The sequence below is a fragment of the Caenorhabditis briggsae genome, assembly GCF_000004555.2.
Source record: "Caenorhabditis briggsae complete genome, chrIV, whole genome shotgun sequence".
NCBI classification, from domain to species: domain Eukaryota; kingdom Metazoa; phylum Nematoda; class Chromadorea; order Rhabditida; family Rhabditidae; genus Caenorhabditis; species Caenorhabditis briggsae.
This window is the reverse complement of record NC_013487.2, coordinates 12,648,400-12,661,122: the sequence shown is the minus strand read 5'-3', so window position 1 is coordinate 12,661,122 and position 12,723 is coordinate 12,648,400. Positions and strand designations below refer to the sequence as shown.

Below are 12,723 nucleotides of genomic sequence, written 5' to 3'. Positions count from 1 at the left end.
AGAGAGGATGAGATATTATGTACAGGAATATATAATAATAATAATTATTATTATTGTATCGGCAGTTTTGCGGAATGAGTGATACTTTATTTGGTGGTTGGGTTAGCCGAGGCGGCTGGCTCGGCAAACGGATCCGTTTTGTTGGTCTCAGAGACGATTGGAGCAACCATGTTGACGAATTCGTCGAGATCAATCTGGAACAAATTACAGAATATATAAAGTTAGAGAATAAGTGTTTTAGTTCTCAGTTCAAGATACCGTAAATAGTCTAAAAGAAGTCCTTTTACGAAAGTGCCCACTGAAATGAGTGATTGCTTTGAAACTGCATATCTCATTTGGATGGATTTGTACAAAAAAGTTGTGAACTACAAAACTGAAGCTCTATTTTTGTTGAGTACACTCTCAAATTTCCAGACAAATCGAAAAATTCCGGACCACTTGTTTATTGATCCAAAGTCAACTGTCGTATTTGCACTAATAGAAGCGCACCATATACGTGCAGTTTGAGCTTAATTATCTCGGTTTTATGGAAAGATACCACAAAACTGTCAACTGATAAAATATTGATGATATTATGATCAATATTTTATCAGGTGACAAAATTTTGATATCTCTCATAGGAACCGAGGTAATTGAGCGGAAAGCTCGTATATTGGGTAGGCTTCTATTAAAGCAAATAGTAAACTTTGGTCGCCTACAAAAGTAGGCCAAAAGTTTTCGATTTGTCTGAGAATTTTAGTGTCACTAAGCCAAATGAAGCTTCAATTATGTGATAGAAATTTTTTTGTGAGAATTCAACTAAACGAGATATGCCGTTTCAAAATGGCACAACTCTCATTCGAGTGACAGCTTTGGCATTTTCCGCACTTTTTGGTCACAAACGACATAACTCATTAGAATGAAATTTGGCAAAAAAGTTGTCAATTACGAAAATAAAGATTCATTTTTGTTTAGTGGACTCTGAAATTTTCTGAAAAATTGATAAATTCTGAACTACTCTTGTAGGGCTTCAAACTTGTCTATTTTTTACTGAAAACTAAAAAAGTGATAAATGTTTAGGGTCCTACTCTTATTCGAGTTCCAAGTTGGCATTTTTGCACATTTTCGACTACAAACGAAAAAATTGGCTCCCACCTGCTCATCTCCATCCTTATCAACCTCACGAATGATCTCATCCACCTCCTCTTCGCTGAATCTCTCTCCCATTGTAGTCATGAAATGTTTGAACTCTTGTGCAGTGATGTACCCGTTGCCATCTTTGTCGAACACTCTGAAAATTTTTATCACTCTTTTGGGTGCAAAAAGGATTACAGGTGTCAGGATTAACATAACTCTTCAGAGGTATATTTGTTTTTTTCTCTCTTTTCCCATTCTCCCAATTTTATCAAAACTCACTTGAATGCGAGACGAATCAACTCCTGATCGGTCTCCTTGTTCATCTCCTTCATCATTTTACAAAACTCGCCGAAATCGATTTTTCCATTTCCATCCACATCGTACTCATTGACCATATTCAAGAGCTCCTCCTCAGTTGGATTCAGCCCCAACATGCGCATTGCCTCTCCCAATTCTTTGATGTTCATCGTGTTGTTTCCATCCTTATCGAACAATTTGAATGCTTGAGCAAACTCCTGGAGCTCTTCCTGAGTGAACTCGTCGGCGTCGGAGCACACGGATTGGTTGGTTCCTTGACGGTACATGTCTCGTCGCGCAACTGAAAACATTTTTTAATTAAAAAATACAGAAAATAAAATAATGAACGAAATGAATTTGAAGATTTTCTATGGGACCCTCTGAGAGTCCTTGTCTATACACACTCTTGAGTTGTTTTTGCGGTGTCTGTTACAAAATAGAGAGATGTCTGAAACTGATGACAGATTTGCGAGAGAGTGCCAGAGAATTAGGAGAAAGAGAAGAACAAGAAGAAATGACATGGGGGCTCTCACTTCAGAGGGCTTTTGATGAAATGAAAAATTGCCGACGTCACAGACTCAAGAGGGGCGATCGAGAGTCAAAGGCTTGAAAATCGAACTTTTTGGACTGGAACAGTGAGGGTTATTGATTGAGACTTGGTTGAGAAATTGTTAGAATTTTTCCATGAAGATACAGTATTCTCAGAGATATATTAGAATCTTAGAATCTTAGAATCTTAGAATCTTAGAATCTTAGAATCTTAGAATCTTAGAATCTCAGAAAGAATTTGCGAATTTCATAAACTCACGAGTTCAAAAATTTAAAAATACAAAATTTCAAAAGAATTCAAAAACTCCCAAATTCAGAATGTTTAGAAAATCTGAAGTTCTAAAATTCAAAGTCTTAAGAATCTTCTGAGGCTTAGCATCTCAGAATCTCAGAATGTCAGAAATTGAGAACTTCAGAATCTGCGAAATCAAAAATTTTAAAGTTCTTCTACAACTTGAGAATCTTAGAAACCCAGAACAATCTTAATACTATGTAATTCTTAAAGCTTCCTGAGACACCTCAGGTATCCGGGCACCTTCTACCTCCAATAAAATTGAGAAGAAAAACGAAAGGATTGATGAGATATCTCACTCTGCGTCTCTCCGTCTCACACACTCTCTGACCCTCTCTCTTTCAATTTCATTAGTTTCCGGAGCACAATGAAAAGGCCAAAAAGTTTTTGGAAAAGAAGAAAAGAACTGCACGAGAAAAATGAATGAGGGCAGAGTGAAAGATAAGGGACATCTGGAAAATTGAACATGTGGCTTTTGGCACCAATAGTCATATATTTTGTTTTAAGTTCTTCCATGACTTCGGGAGAGGTGGGAGCTCCTTTCTCTAGGATCATCACAAAATAATTGTCCATCCATCTTCAAGTTTTATGTGTCAGGCGAAGAAGAAGATTTTGTTCTAGAGCTGCTGGATGGGGATTTTAGTACTTATTGGAGGCAATCCAGGGGTCAGAGGGCAGACGGACCAGGAACTCTGGGTCTTGGATAGATAAGAAATAGTTTATTTGAAGAAAAATTTTTGTTGAAAAATCCTGTCATTCTATATCTTGTAAACCGACTCCTGAGATTTGTTCTCTATGTGACAAGTCGGTCAAAACAGAAAGAATGATTCCTTGAAGACAGCAAGATCTAATGTAAGACTCTTAAGATTTCAGAATTTCAGTATCCTAAAATCCTAGAATTCTAAATTCTATAATCCTGATTTCCTAGATTTTTGAAATCCTAAATTCGATAAATGCCAAAATCTCGAAATCTCGAAACATCGGAGTCTCAGAATCTCAAACTCTCAGAATCTCAGAATTTCAAAGTCCCAAAATCTCAGAATCTCAAGATCTCAGATTTTCGGAAGTTCGCAAATTCAAAACTCAAAAAACCCCTCTATTACCAGAGACCTTTCTTAAACCTTTCTAAACCCCACAAATCTGTTATTACCGTATTCTAGTCTGGAATTTCCAGACGAAAACATTATAATCCTGCGAAAAATAACAGTACTCCAAAGAAACAAACAAGGTAATAAATTCAGAAAGCTTTGGACCTTGAAAAATGAAAATTGGACCTTCTTTATTTTCTTTTTTCTCCAAAAGTTAATCCTATTCTTCCCATTCTCTTTGGTCGATCAAAAACCAGAGTAACAGAAAAAAGAAGAAAAGAAGAAGGGAAGAAATGTGTGGGAAGAGCCATGGACCTTTGGAGTGAACACACAAAAATCTCCAGGAGGCACCGGTTGAAAAAGAAGAAGAAAAGGAAAAAGGAGAAAAAGAGCCCACCTCCAAATAACAAAAAAAAAGAAAAAGAAAGACTGGGATTTTTATGGGCGGTTCCTTTTGTCGCCGTCCCAACGGAGAAGAGGAACGATTTGTGAGGTAGATAATGATGAGGTGGATTGACAGATCGACGTGTCCGATCGACTGGAAGAAAAAAAGAAGACGTGCCTTTGGTTTGGGCTCCGTTTGACGGGATGATTGTGGAGCCGAAAAAAATGGATGATGGATGACGGAGGAAACATGGAAAGAGGAGTACAAAAGTGGAAGAAAATAGGAAAAAGCCTCTAGACGTGATGTCGGGATTCGGAAAACGACGAAAATCGGATAATCAGAAGGACAGGTTATAATCATCTAGAATGTCTAAAATAAATTCTAAGAAATGTTATCGGTTTCAAAAAGGGTTAGAAAATTCTGGAGACTCTAAGATTCATACAGTACCTGTCGTTGATTTTCGGCCATTTTCAGAAGTCTGGAGCCCGGCTGTCAAGTTTACGATCACTTTGAACATTTTGGAGGGTGTAAAACAGACCTAGATTGAAAACTTTGCATTCACAAAACTTTCAGAAAATTCCTAGTTTTTCAGCTATTTGCCGATTTCTAAAAGTGTCATGTTTTTTCACATTTCAGCACGAAAACGGGTGTCTTTCAAAAATCAATGAATAACTGGAAAATTAGGAATTTTCAAAAAATTCTGCAAATGCAAAGTANCCAATCTAGATCTGTTTTACACCCTCCAAAATTGTCAAAGTGATCGGACAGATGGCATCCGAGGTCCAAAATTTAAAAAATGGCCAAAATGGCCGAAAACCCACCTTTTTTTTGCATATCCTATTGAAAGGTATGGTATGCCCTAAAAATGGAACCACACCCATTAATTAGAGCCGCGTATAATTTCGAATATGAGCCTAAAAGTTTCAAAAAGGTTTAGTGACCGGTACTGTATGTTTCGAGATTCAACAACGACTTTTGATGATAAATTCCAACCAAGTACAGTATCCTTGTACTTCCCTATGCATTCAAATGGGTCTATTATGAACATTCATGACTCATATCTCATTCTAACAATGACCTACAGTAGTATCTCGTGCCACATGTCTGTTTAAGAATTCAAAAATGCAATATATCAAACTACAAGTACCCTTTTTCTTCATCTGACTGACAGCAGTCCTAATTGGTTTTCGAATCCCTGATGAGCTTCAGTTTATGTAGCCATTCTCCACTTTATTGTTTGTGGTAGTTTTTTTTGTTTGGTTCCGAGAAACATTTGACGCCGTTTACTCGAAACTACGACGGGGCTAGGAAACGGAACAGGAAGTGGAATGGGGGAAAAATAAGGAGATTGATGAATGGTCGGGGACCTGTGAGCTCAGAGAATAGGCGCTCAATGAATGCGAGATGGGAAAATTGGAAAAAAAACCTGGGAATATAAGATTTCGATTTTTGAACCATCTTGATCAGATTCTTGAGGAACGGGGAACGAGGGATTACAGAGTTAATCCACAATCCAGCTAAAGCCGACAGTCGGTCGGGCGATCGCGGTGTTTCGACCGAAAAAGATGGAAGTCTTACTCGCGCCTGGATCACGGACTTTTGAAAGTTTTGTTTTGAAAAAAACGGACTAGACGGGGCGACTTATGAAGTGCATCCTTTTGAGCAAACTCTAAACAACTACATGAAAATACCGTAATCTTACTTCCCCATTAACAAATTGCTCTAACTCCATAAACCCATAAATTCTCAAAACTTTATTTTCTCCTCAATCCCACACCACCCATAAAACCTCCTCTCAAAATTTTGAAATAAATGGGGCCAGACATAAAAAATAAGAAGAGCAAACCACAGAAAGTGTATATATTGGTTTTGGTTTGCTCCTCCACTGCTCCGCCCCCGCCAAACCCATGGAATACAAAAAAACGGCGAAAATCGGAGAAAAAACACTAAAAAGCCCCGGTATTAACAGAGGGAAGGGCTCCCTCATTTTTCAGAACAAAGAGAAAGTATCAATAACAAAAAAAGAAGAAAAAGAAAAGGAAGAAGAAGAACAAAACAAAGACACAAAAAACTTACGGCAGTCTGCGGCATTGGCGGATTTGAACGGAAGCACCGAATGGACACAAACACCGCTCGCCATTACCGGTTCCACTATTTCCTTCTGCTGATTGTTGCCGTTTTGTCTGGAAAAAACCATCAGATTAGCCACAAAAAAAAGCAAAAAAGATTTGACCCAGGCAGGGCTCGAACCTGCAATCTTCTGATTAGAAGTCAGACGCCTTATCCATTAGGCCACAAGGCCACGTTTACTACGCACCACCTTTGACATACATCTGTCGGAGGAGGAGACAAGAAAAAGAGGGGGGAGATGCGCGACACACACACAACTCACCTCGTTCGAAACCCCCGTCGTCGGGGTCCTATCCGATTCATGATTTTTCGTAGAAGTGAAATTTTGGGTGGTTTCGATGAATCTTTTTGAGGTGGAATTTTGAATTGTTTTCGAGGGGGGACTGTGTGTGATAGTTGAATAATAGAAGACGTCCGAAGAAGACGTGCTTTATTTTTTATGCTCTCTAAAAAATGAAGAATTCTCTTTCAATTTGCTTCAGAAGACGTTGTCGTGTGTCCAATTGTTGAAGGAAAATAATGAATAAATAAGAAGTTGAAGAATATGAAAAAGGGGCGAATAGTAGGAGGGACGAAGAAGAGGACGAGGTGCATGAAGTTTTTCCATATTCTCTCATCGAAATTAGCAAAATCTTCGCCGTAGGCCACACTAGCCGTCTTCAGAAGACGACATCTTCATGGTTGACGTCTTCTGGTATTCAGAATACAAAGAATAAGGTTTCCCCTAGTGTTGCCCCGGCCGAAGGACATACAGCCGTTTTCTATTCATACGAAACAAGTTTTTGGCTCTCGGGGATGGGATGTGGTCGAGAGAGTACGGTAGATTTAAGAGACGCAGAGAAGAGAATATGTTGTGACGCAGAAGATACTACTTACTTACTATAGAGAGGGCGGAGGAGATGCAAAAACTTGGATAAATTTTGAGGACATGAAGGAGAAAAAAAACACGAGGACGTCTGTAGATGTTGCTTCTCTCAAAAAGGACAGATATGGGAAATTGGATACAAATTTTTTGAGTAATGGGATATTCGAATCTTCAGAAATTTTGCCACGAGGTCAGAGAAAGAGCATGGTATGTGGAGAGAATGCAGAGAAGCTATACTGTCTAGTTGCCTTCGCTCAGATTTGAACCATTGTTTTAGGTTTTCAAGGAAGATTCGAAAAAACCCGTCCACTTTGAGCCAATTTATCTCGGTTCCTATAAAAGATATCAAAAAGTGGTCAACTGATCAAATGTTCATCATAATATAAAACATATTTTTTCAGTTGACAAAATTTTGATATCTCTCACAGGAACCGAGATAAATAGGCTAAAAATTGAAAGTTCCGAAAGGGGGGGGGGGTTTCTATTCGAGTGCTTACAGTACCTGAATCTCGAAATAAACTGGAATTCGATTTTTTCCGAAATAAACAATTTCAGGAATCTGACATAACTTATCTAAAAATGCCTAGAATGTTTTGCATAGAAAGTTCCGGAGTCTGAGAAATCGAGATAAATTCTGACGAGCTTAAATTTTTTGGAAATTCACTAATCCTATTAGCGTAGCTCTCTTGAAACTGAAAAATATTTGTAGCCCTGAAACCGTAGAGAACGTTCTAAAACTCTAGAACTACAAAACCTGCTACATTAGAAAATTCGCACGAGGTGTCAAAAATGGGATTATCCCAAAAGATTGTTTGATCTCCAAGGATTTCCGAATCAGACTTATGTGAGGGTGGGCATGTTAATGTCGATTATCAAAAACACATTTATAGAATGTGTTAGAAATTATTGAACTTTGATATGAGCGCAGATTAATACTGATCTTTTACGATTTCCAATTTTGAAACTCCTCGATGGCCTAGAAAATTCAAAAGCTAGTTTCTAATCCACTATCTTTTGAAAACTGTAATTCAAAAAGCTGACGGTATCATTCGGATAATTTTCATCAAGGTATTACCTAAACAAGTTAGATACCGTAAAACCTGTAATGGAAGGGCCCTTTCTAATTGAACGACTAGTACCTTGGAACAATTTAAGGGACGGCCCTTCTTATACGGGTTTTAAGGTATGTTGGTTATCTTCAAAATTTTTCAAAATTGGATTTCCTAGATAGCTCTAATTTTCCAGATCAGCTGGACATCACTATCTTTTTCAGATTAAAAAAATAATTTTGATAAGCTCAACTTTTTTTCAATTTTATAAAACCTAGTTCCTTATTTTTAATCCGATTAATAAATTAACTTTTTGATAACTGACTAGTGACTATTCCATTTTGAAATTCTAACTACCGTACTCGCATACTTCTAGATTCATAAATTCAAAACCAGGAACTACAAAACAAACTGAAAAAGTTTGTTCCATTTTACCAAAAAAGAGTTGTCAAGGTGTTGTGTCCTTAGTAATTCGAAACGAGCCGCCCCTTCTCTGTTGGTCCCATTTGAAACAAAACGTGAGAAGAAGAGTCCCAAAAAAAGAAGTCGTCGGGAAACAAAAAATAAATGGAGTTGAAAAACAGGAAAAACTGCTCAAACATACATACAGAACAGCCTGACTAACGACGGGCAAAAGTTTCAATTTCACCTGCCTCGTCTTCTTTTTTTCGAGCCTCCCCTTTTTCGACGTCTCCAAAATGCAATTAGTAATTGAGAAGACACACGAAGAGACAGGGACTAACTCGTTTTCTTTCCCTACAACTAGGTACTCATTTTACAAAAAAAACAAGTTTCTTGAGTGGAAACTTCTGGAAATCTTGTTGGAGATGAGCAATGGGTTGGAGATCCAACCATGGGGTCCTTAAATACATTTTCTAAGGGTTCTCACCTATTCTGACACTCATTTAGAATCTAAATTTAACTGGGAAAAAATAGGGTCCGAACTTCTTTGAATCCCACAGAAGAAGGAAGATTCTTACAAATTCTACGTCACACATGAGACGACCTCCATTGAAAGATTATCATCTTCTTCGTTTTTGAGAAGAGGTCACACAAAAGATTCAATGGAAGCTAGCTCTACGGAAACACAAAAAGTGCTACGGCTTCAGAAAAAAGTGAGCGATGTGTGGCACCACACCAGAGCGAATCGTGTGAGTGATTTGCATTTCATTGTTGTAGTTGTGTTGGTGGTAGAAGATGAAGAAGAAGAAGAAGAAAATACGAATAAGAAGAAGTCAGGAGCTGGAACAAGAGAGCTTCTCGGTGGGATATAAACACACGGAGGAAAGTTTTAGTGAAGCAGAAATCCGGGAAAGCATCAAAAAGATTGTTTAGATTGAATGAGAATGTTTAGGATCTGAAGAAATGGGAAGGCAGAAAATTAAAACTAGTTCATGAAAAAAACAATGCCGATTAGGTTCCTAAAAATCCTATTACTCTAAACCCTCTAATAGAATTCCTTCCGAACCGTCAAGTTTGAGCTTTTATATCTCATTTCCTGTTAAAAATATCTAAAAGTTGTCAAGTGACAAAATGTTTATCATAAACTGAAAAATATTTTTCAGTTTATTACTTTTTAATATCTTATACAGTAACCGAGATAAATTTGGACAAAACTGACGGTAATGCTCTAATAGAAGTTTATACTATACTTGCACTTTGAGCTTGAATACCTTGGTTTCCATAATAGAAATCCAAAATTGGCCAACTGATAAAATGTTGATGAATTTATGATAAACATTTTATCAGTGAATCAATTTTTGACATTTCTCACAGGAACCGAGATAAACTTGGTCCAAGATGACTTTTATTCTCTAATAGTGGCCTACCCCGTTGTCCACTTCGAGCTTCATTATCTCGGTCCCGTAAAAGTTATCAAAAATTGGCCAATTAATAAAATATTAGTGATAAAAATGTTATCAGTTGATCACTTTTTGATACCTCTCACAGGAACCGAAATACAATTGGTCAAAGATGACGGCAGGGCGCCCTTCCAATTACAGATTTTACGTTAATCGTTCTCTAGCACTGTTTTTGTAAAACAGTTACTACAGAAAAAATCCAAGAAATGGAATAATGTTTTTCTTCAAATGATTCAACATTTGTTCTTCCTTTTTCAGAAAGCCAACTTGTCATTAATTGCTTATTCTCTATAGCTTGTTTGCTAGAACCAAAAAACTCTATAGAGTTATGAAAAATGAAATCTTGTGAGAAGACTGAAGAAAATATTTTCCGGGAGAGAACAGATACAAAAAAGATACAAGAAAGATACAAAATGAGTAGCCAATGGAAGTCATTTAGAACCACCAAGAATTTTTTTTTGGATTTCAGAGTTGAACGCTTCAGTTTGAAAACAATCTACAGTACTTACTCTGTTTGGGGATTCATTTCATTAGAACTCAAAATTTCTACAGTAACCATTTTTAGAGTACTGTAGTTTTGTAGTTTCAAAATTTTGATTTTTCGAGTTGTGTGTCACACATCTCCCTTCTATTTCTTCTCCTGAAATCCAACTCCAAAAGTCTCAACTCACGTATGAAGGTTCCTCCTGGCAAAGACGTTGAAGCTCTCGTCGATCCGTTTCTGTCGAGCCGCCTTCGAACGGCCGAACCGAAGTTTCTGCAAGAACATTTTTCCAGGTTAAAAAAACCTATTCACAGAGTTTCTGGACCAAAAAACTCACTTTAAAAAGGAAATCCAGTGTGCGCGGGGTTTGGTTATCGCATGTTATCAAAATGACACCAAGTCGAATCTGAACACAAAAAATAATTGGGGAAGGTACTGTATTAACTAGAATCGAATTGGCAAAAAAATCAAGGAGAAACCAATCGGAAACGGAAAAAAGAGCCAGGTTTTGAAAGATGAAATCTTAGAAATTTGAATTCTCGGAATGTGCAAAGCTATAATTTTCAAAATTGAACCTACAACAATTCGAAAAACTCCGATTGAAATCTCAAAAATGTTTTGAATGCAGAACCTCAAAAAAAAAGAATGATCAGTTGCCTAGAATCAATGGAACTCGAAAATTGGGAATCTGAAAAATCGAAAGTTCAGAATTTTACAGTCCTAGTTTAGCTGACCAAGAGAATTAAAGAAACAACTTAAAAATCGGAAATTTGGAATCTTGAGAATCTCAGAATCTCAGAATCTTAGAATCTCCAAATCTTGAAATCTCAAAACCTCAGAAGTTCGGATATTCAGAACCAGAATCTCAGAATCTCAGAATCTCAGAATCTCAGAATCTCAGAATCTCAGAATCTCAGAATCTCAGAATCTCAGAATCTCAGAATCTCAGAATTTCAAAATCTCAGAATCTCAGCATCTCAGAATCTCAGAATCCCAGAATTTCAGAATCTCAGAATCCCAGAATTTCAGAATTTCAGTATTTCAGAATTTCAGAATTTCAAAACTTCAGAATTTCAAAACTTCAGAACTTCAGAATTTCAGAATTTCAGAATTTCAGATATTCAGAATTTCAGAATTTCAGAATTTCAGAATTTCAGAATTTCAGAATTTCAGAATTTCAGAATTTCAGAATCTCGAAATCACAAGAGACAATATCATAAAAGTATTTAGAGATTACTCGGCAATAGTAAAACTTTGGAAGTAAAAAGTTCGAAAAAAGCAAAAATGGACTCGTAGATTTGGTGGGGTGTGAAATACGAGGAAACTGGCACCAACTAACTCGTCTTCTCCATTTTTTCCTCCTTTTTTCTCTCCAGAAAACGGAAATCAGACAAAAGGGGAAGAAGGAAAGTCAACGGGACCCGGCCGAAATGCACAATAGAGGAGTAATAAAAAAGAGGAAGGAAAAGAAGAAGAAAAGAAGAAGAGAAGAATTGAAAATCAGTGATCAGTATGTAGATTCTAGGACAACAGAAAATTTTGTATGCGTGTCTGTTGTTCTGAGTATGGTGGGTACGAAAACTTTGTTTGGATTTGAGAACAGTGTCAGGCGGTTCTAGGAATGTAGCTGAAAATATCTCTTCAGTCTGAAAAACTGGGGTCCAATGAGTTCAGAGATTGAGAGACAATACATTTGAAATATGGTAAGTGCTCGAATAGAACGACACCACGTACAGTATTTCTTCTAGTAGAAGCCCACTCAAACTTTAAATTTTGATATTTAATGGAATGAAGAACTCTTCTTGTTGACCATGTGGTGGTAGCACAAATGTATATGTAGAATCAATGGTTTATTTCTCGACGTTTCGGCTAAGAAGCCATCATCAGGAGGAGAGCAAGTTACCTACAAGGATAAAATTAGAAGAAAAGAAAAGAAAATAAACCGGTGTTGTTGGGTTGGACCTGTGAAAGATATCAAAAATGTTTTACTGATAACTTATTTATCATAACATTACCATCATTTTATCAGTTGACAGATTCTTGATATCTCTCACAGGAATCAAGATAACAAATCTGTTAACTAATAAAATTTTGGTGATATTATGATAAACATTTTATCTGTTGACAGATTTTTGATATTCCTTATGAGAATTGAGATAATTAAGTTGGAAGTGAGAGGAAAAGGTGGCGTTCTGCTAGTGCCTAATTAATTAAAGGAATGGACGATTGTTTTGAAAGACTTAAAATTCAGTTTTACTCAATTTTTGGGTTACTGTATTTTTAAAATGTTTTGAACATCTTGTTGAAGTGTTTTACCGTAAAACCTGTATTAGAAGAACTGGCACTTATTGTTCCAAGGTTCGTCCGGAAAGCCCTTCTGTTACAGGAGCCATTTAATTACAGGGGTTTTTCTATTTTTCCGGCCATTTTTTCTAAAATTTTTAGTTCATAAAAATTTATCAATGTCACAAAAATTGGGCAATTTTCACAGGAAAAATAGAATTTCAACAAAGTTCTGTAAAATTTGGAATTTCCCGGAATATTTTCTCCCACTGAAAACGTACGGAAATGTTTAATTTCAAACAACACGTTTTGAATGGGAGCCC

The 12,723-nt window shown here is 36.8% G+C and overlaps 1 protein-coding gene and 1 non-coding gene across 2 annotated transcripts; both read right to left on the bottom strand.

The window, feature by feature from the left end:
- Positions 1-86: 86 nt before the first annotated feature.
- Positions 87-1,700, bottom strand: Cbr-cal-4 (the record flags this gene model as incomplete). The annotated part of the gene is made up of 3 exons (XM_002634499.1): positions 87-194; positions 1,135-1,270; positions 1,396-1,700. The coding sequence occupies 3 exons, from the start codon at positions 1,698-1,700 to the stop codon at positions 87-89; spliced, it is 549 nt and encodes a 182-aa protein (XP_002634545.1).
- Positions 1,701-5,956: 4,256 nt separating this feature from the next.
- CBG28951 lies at positions 5,957-6,029 on the bottom strand. The gene has a single exon. It is a non-coding gene (tRNA).
- Positions 6,030-12,723: the final 6,694 nt, after the last annotated feature.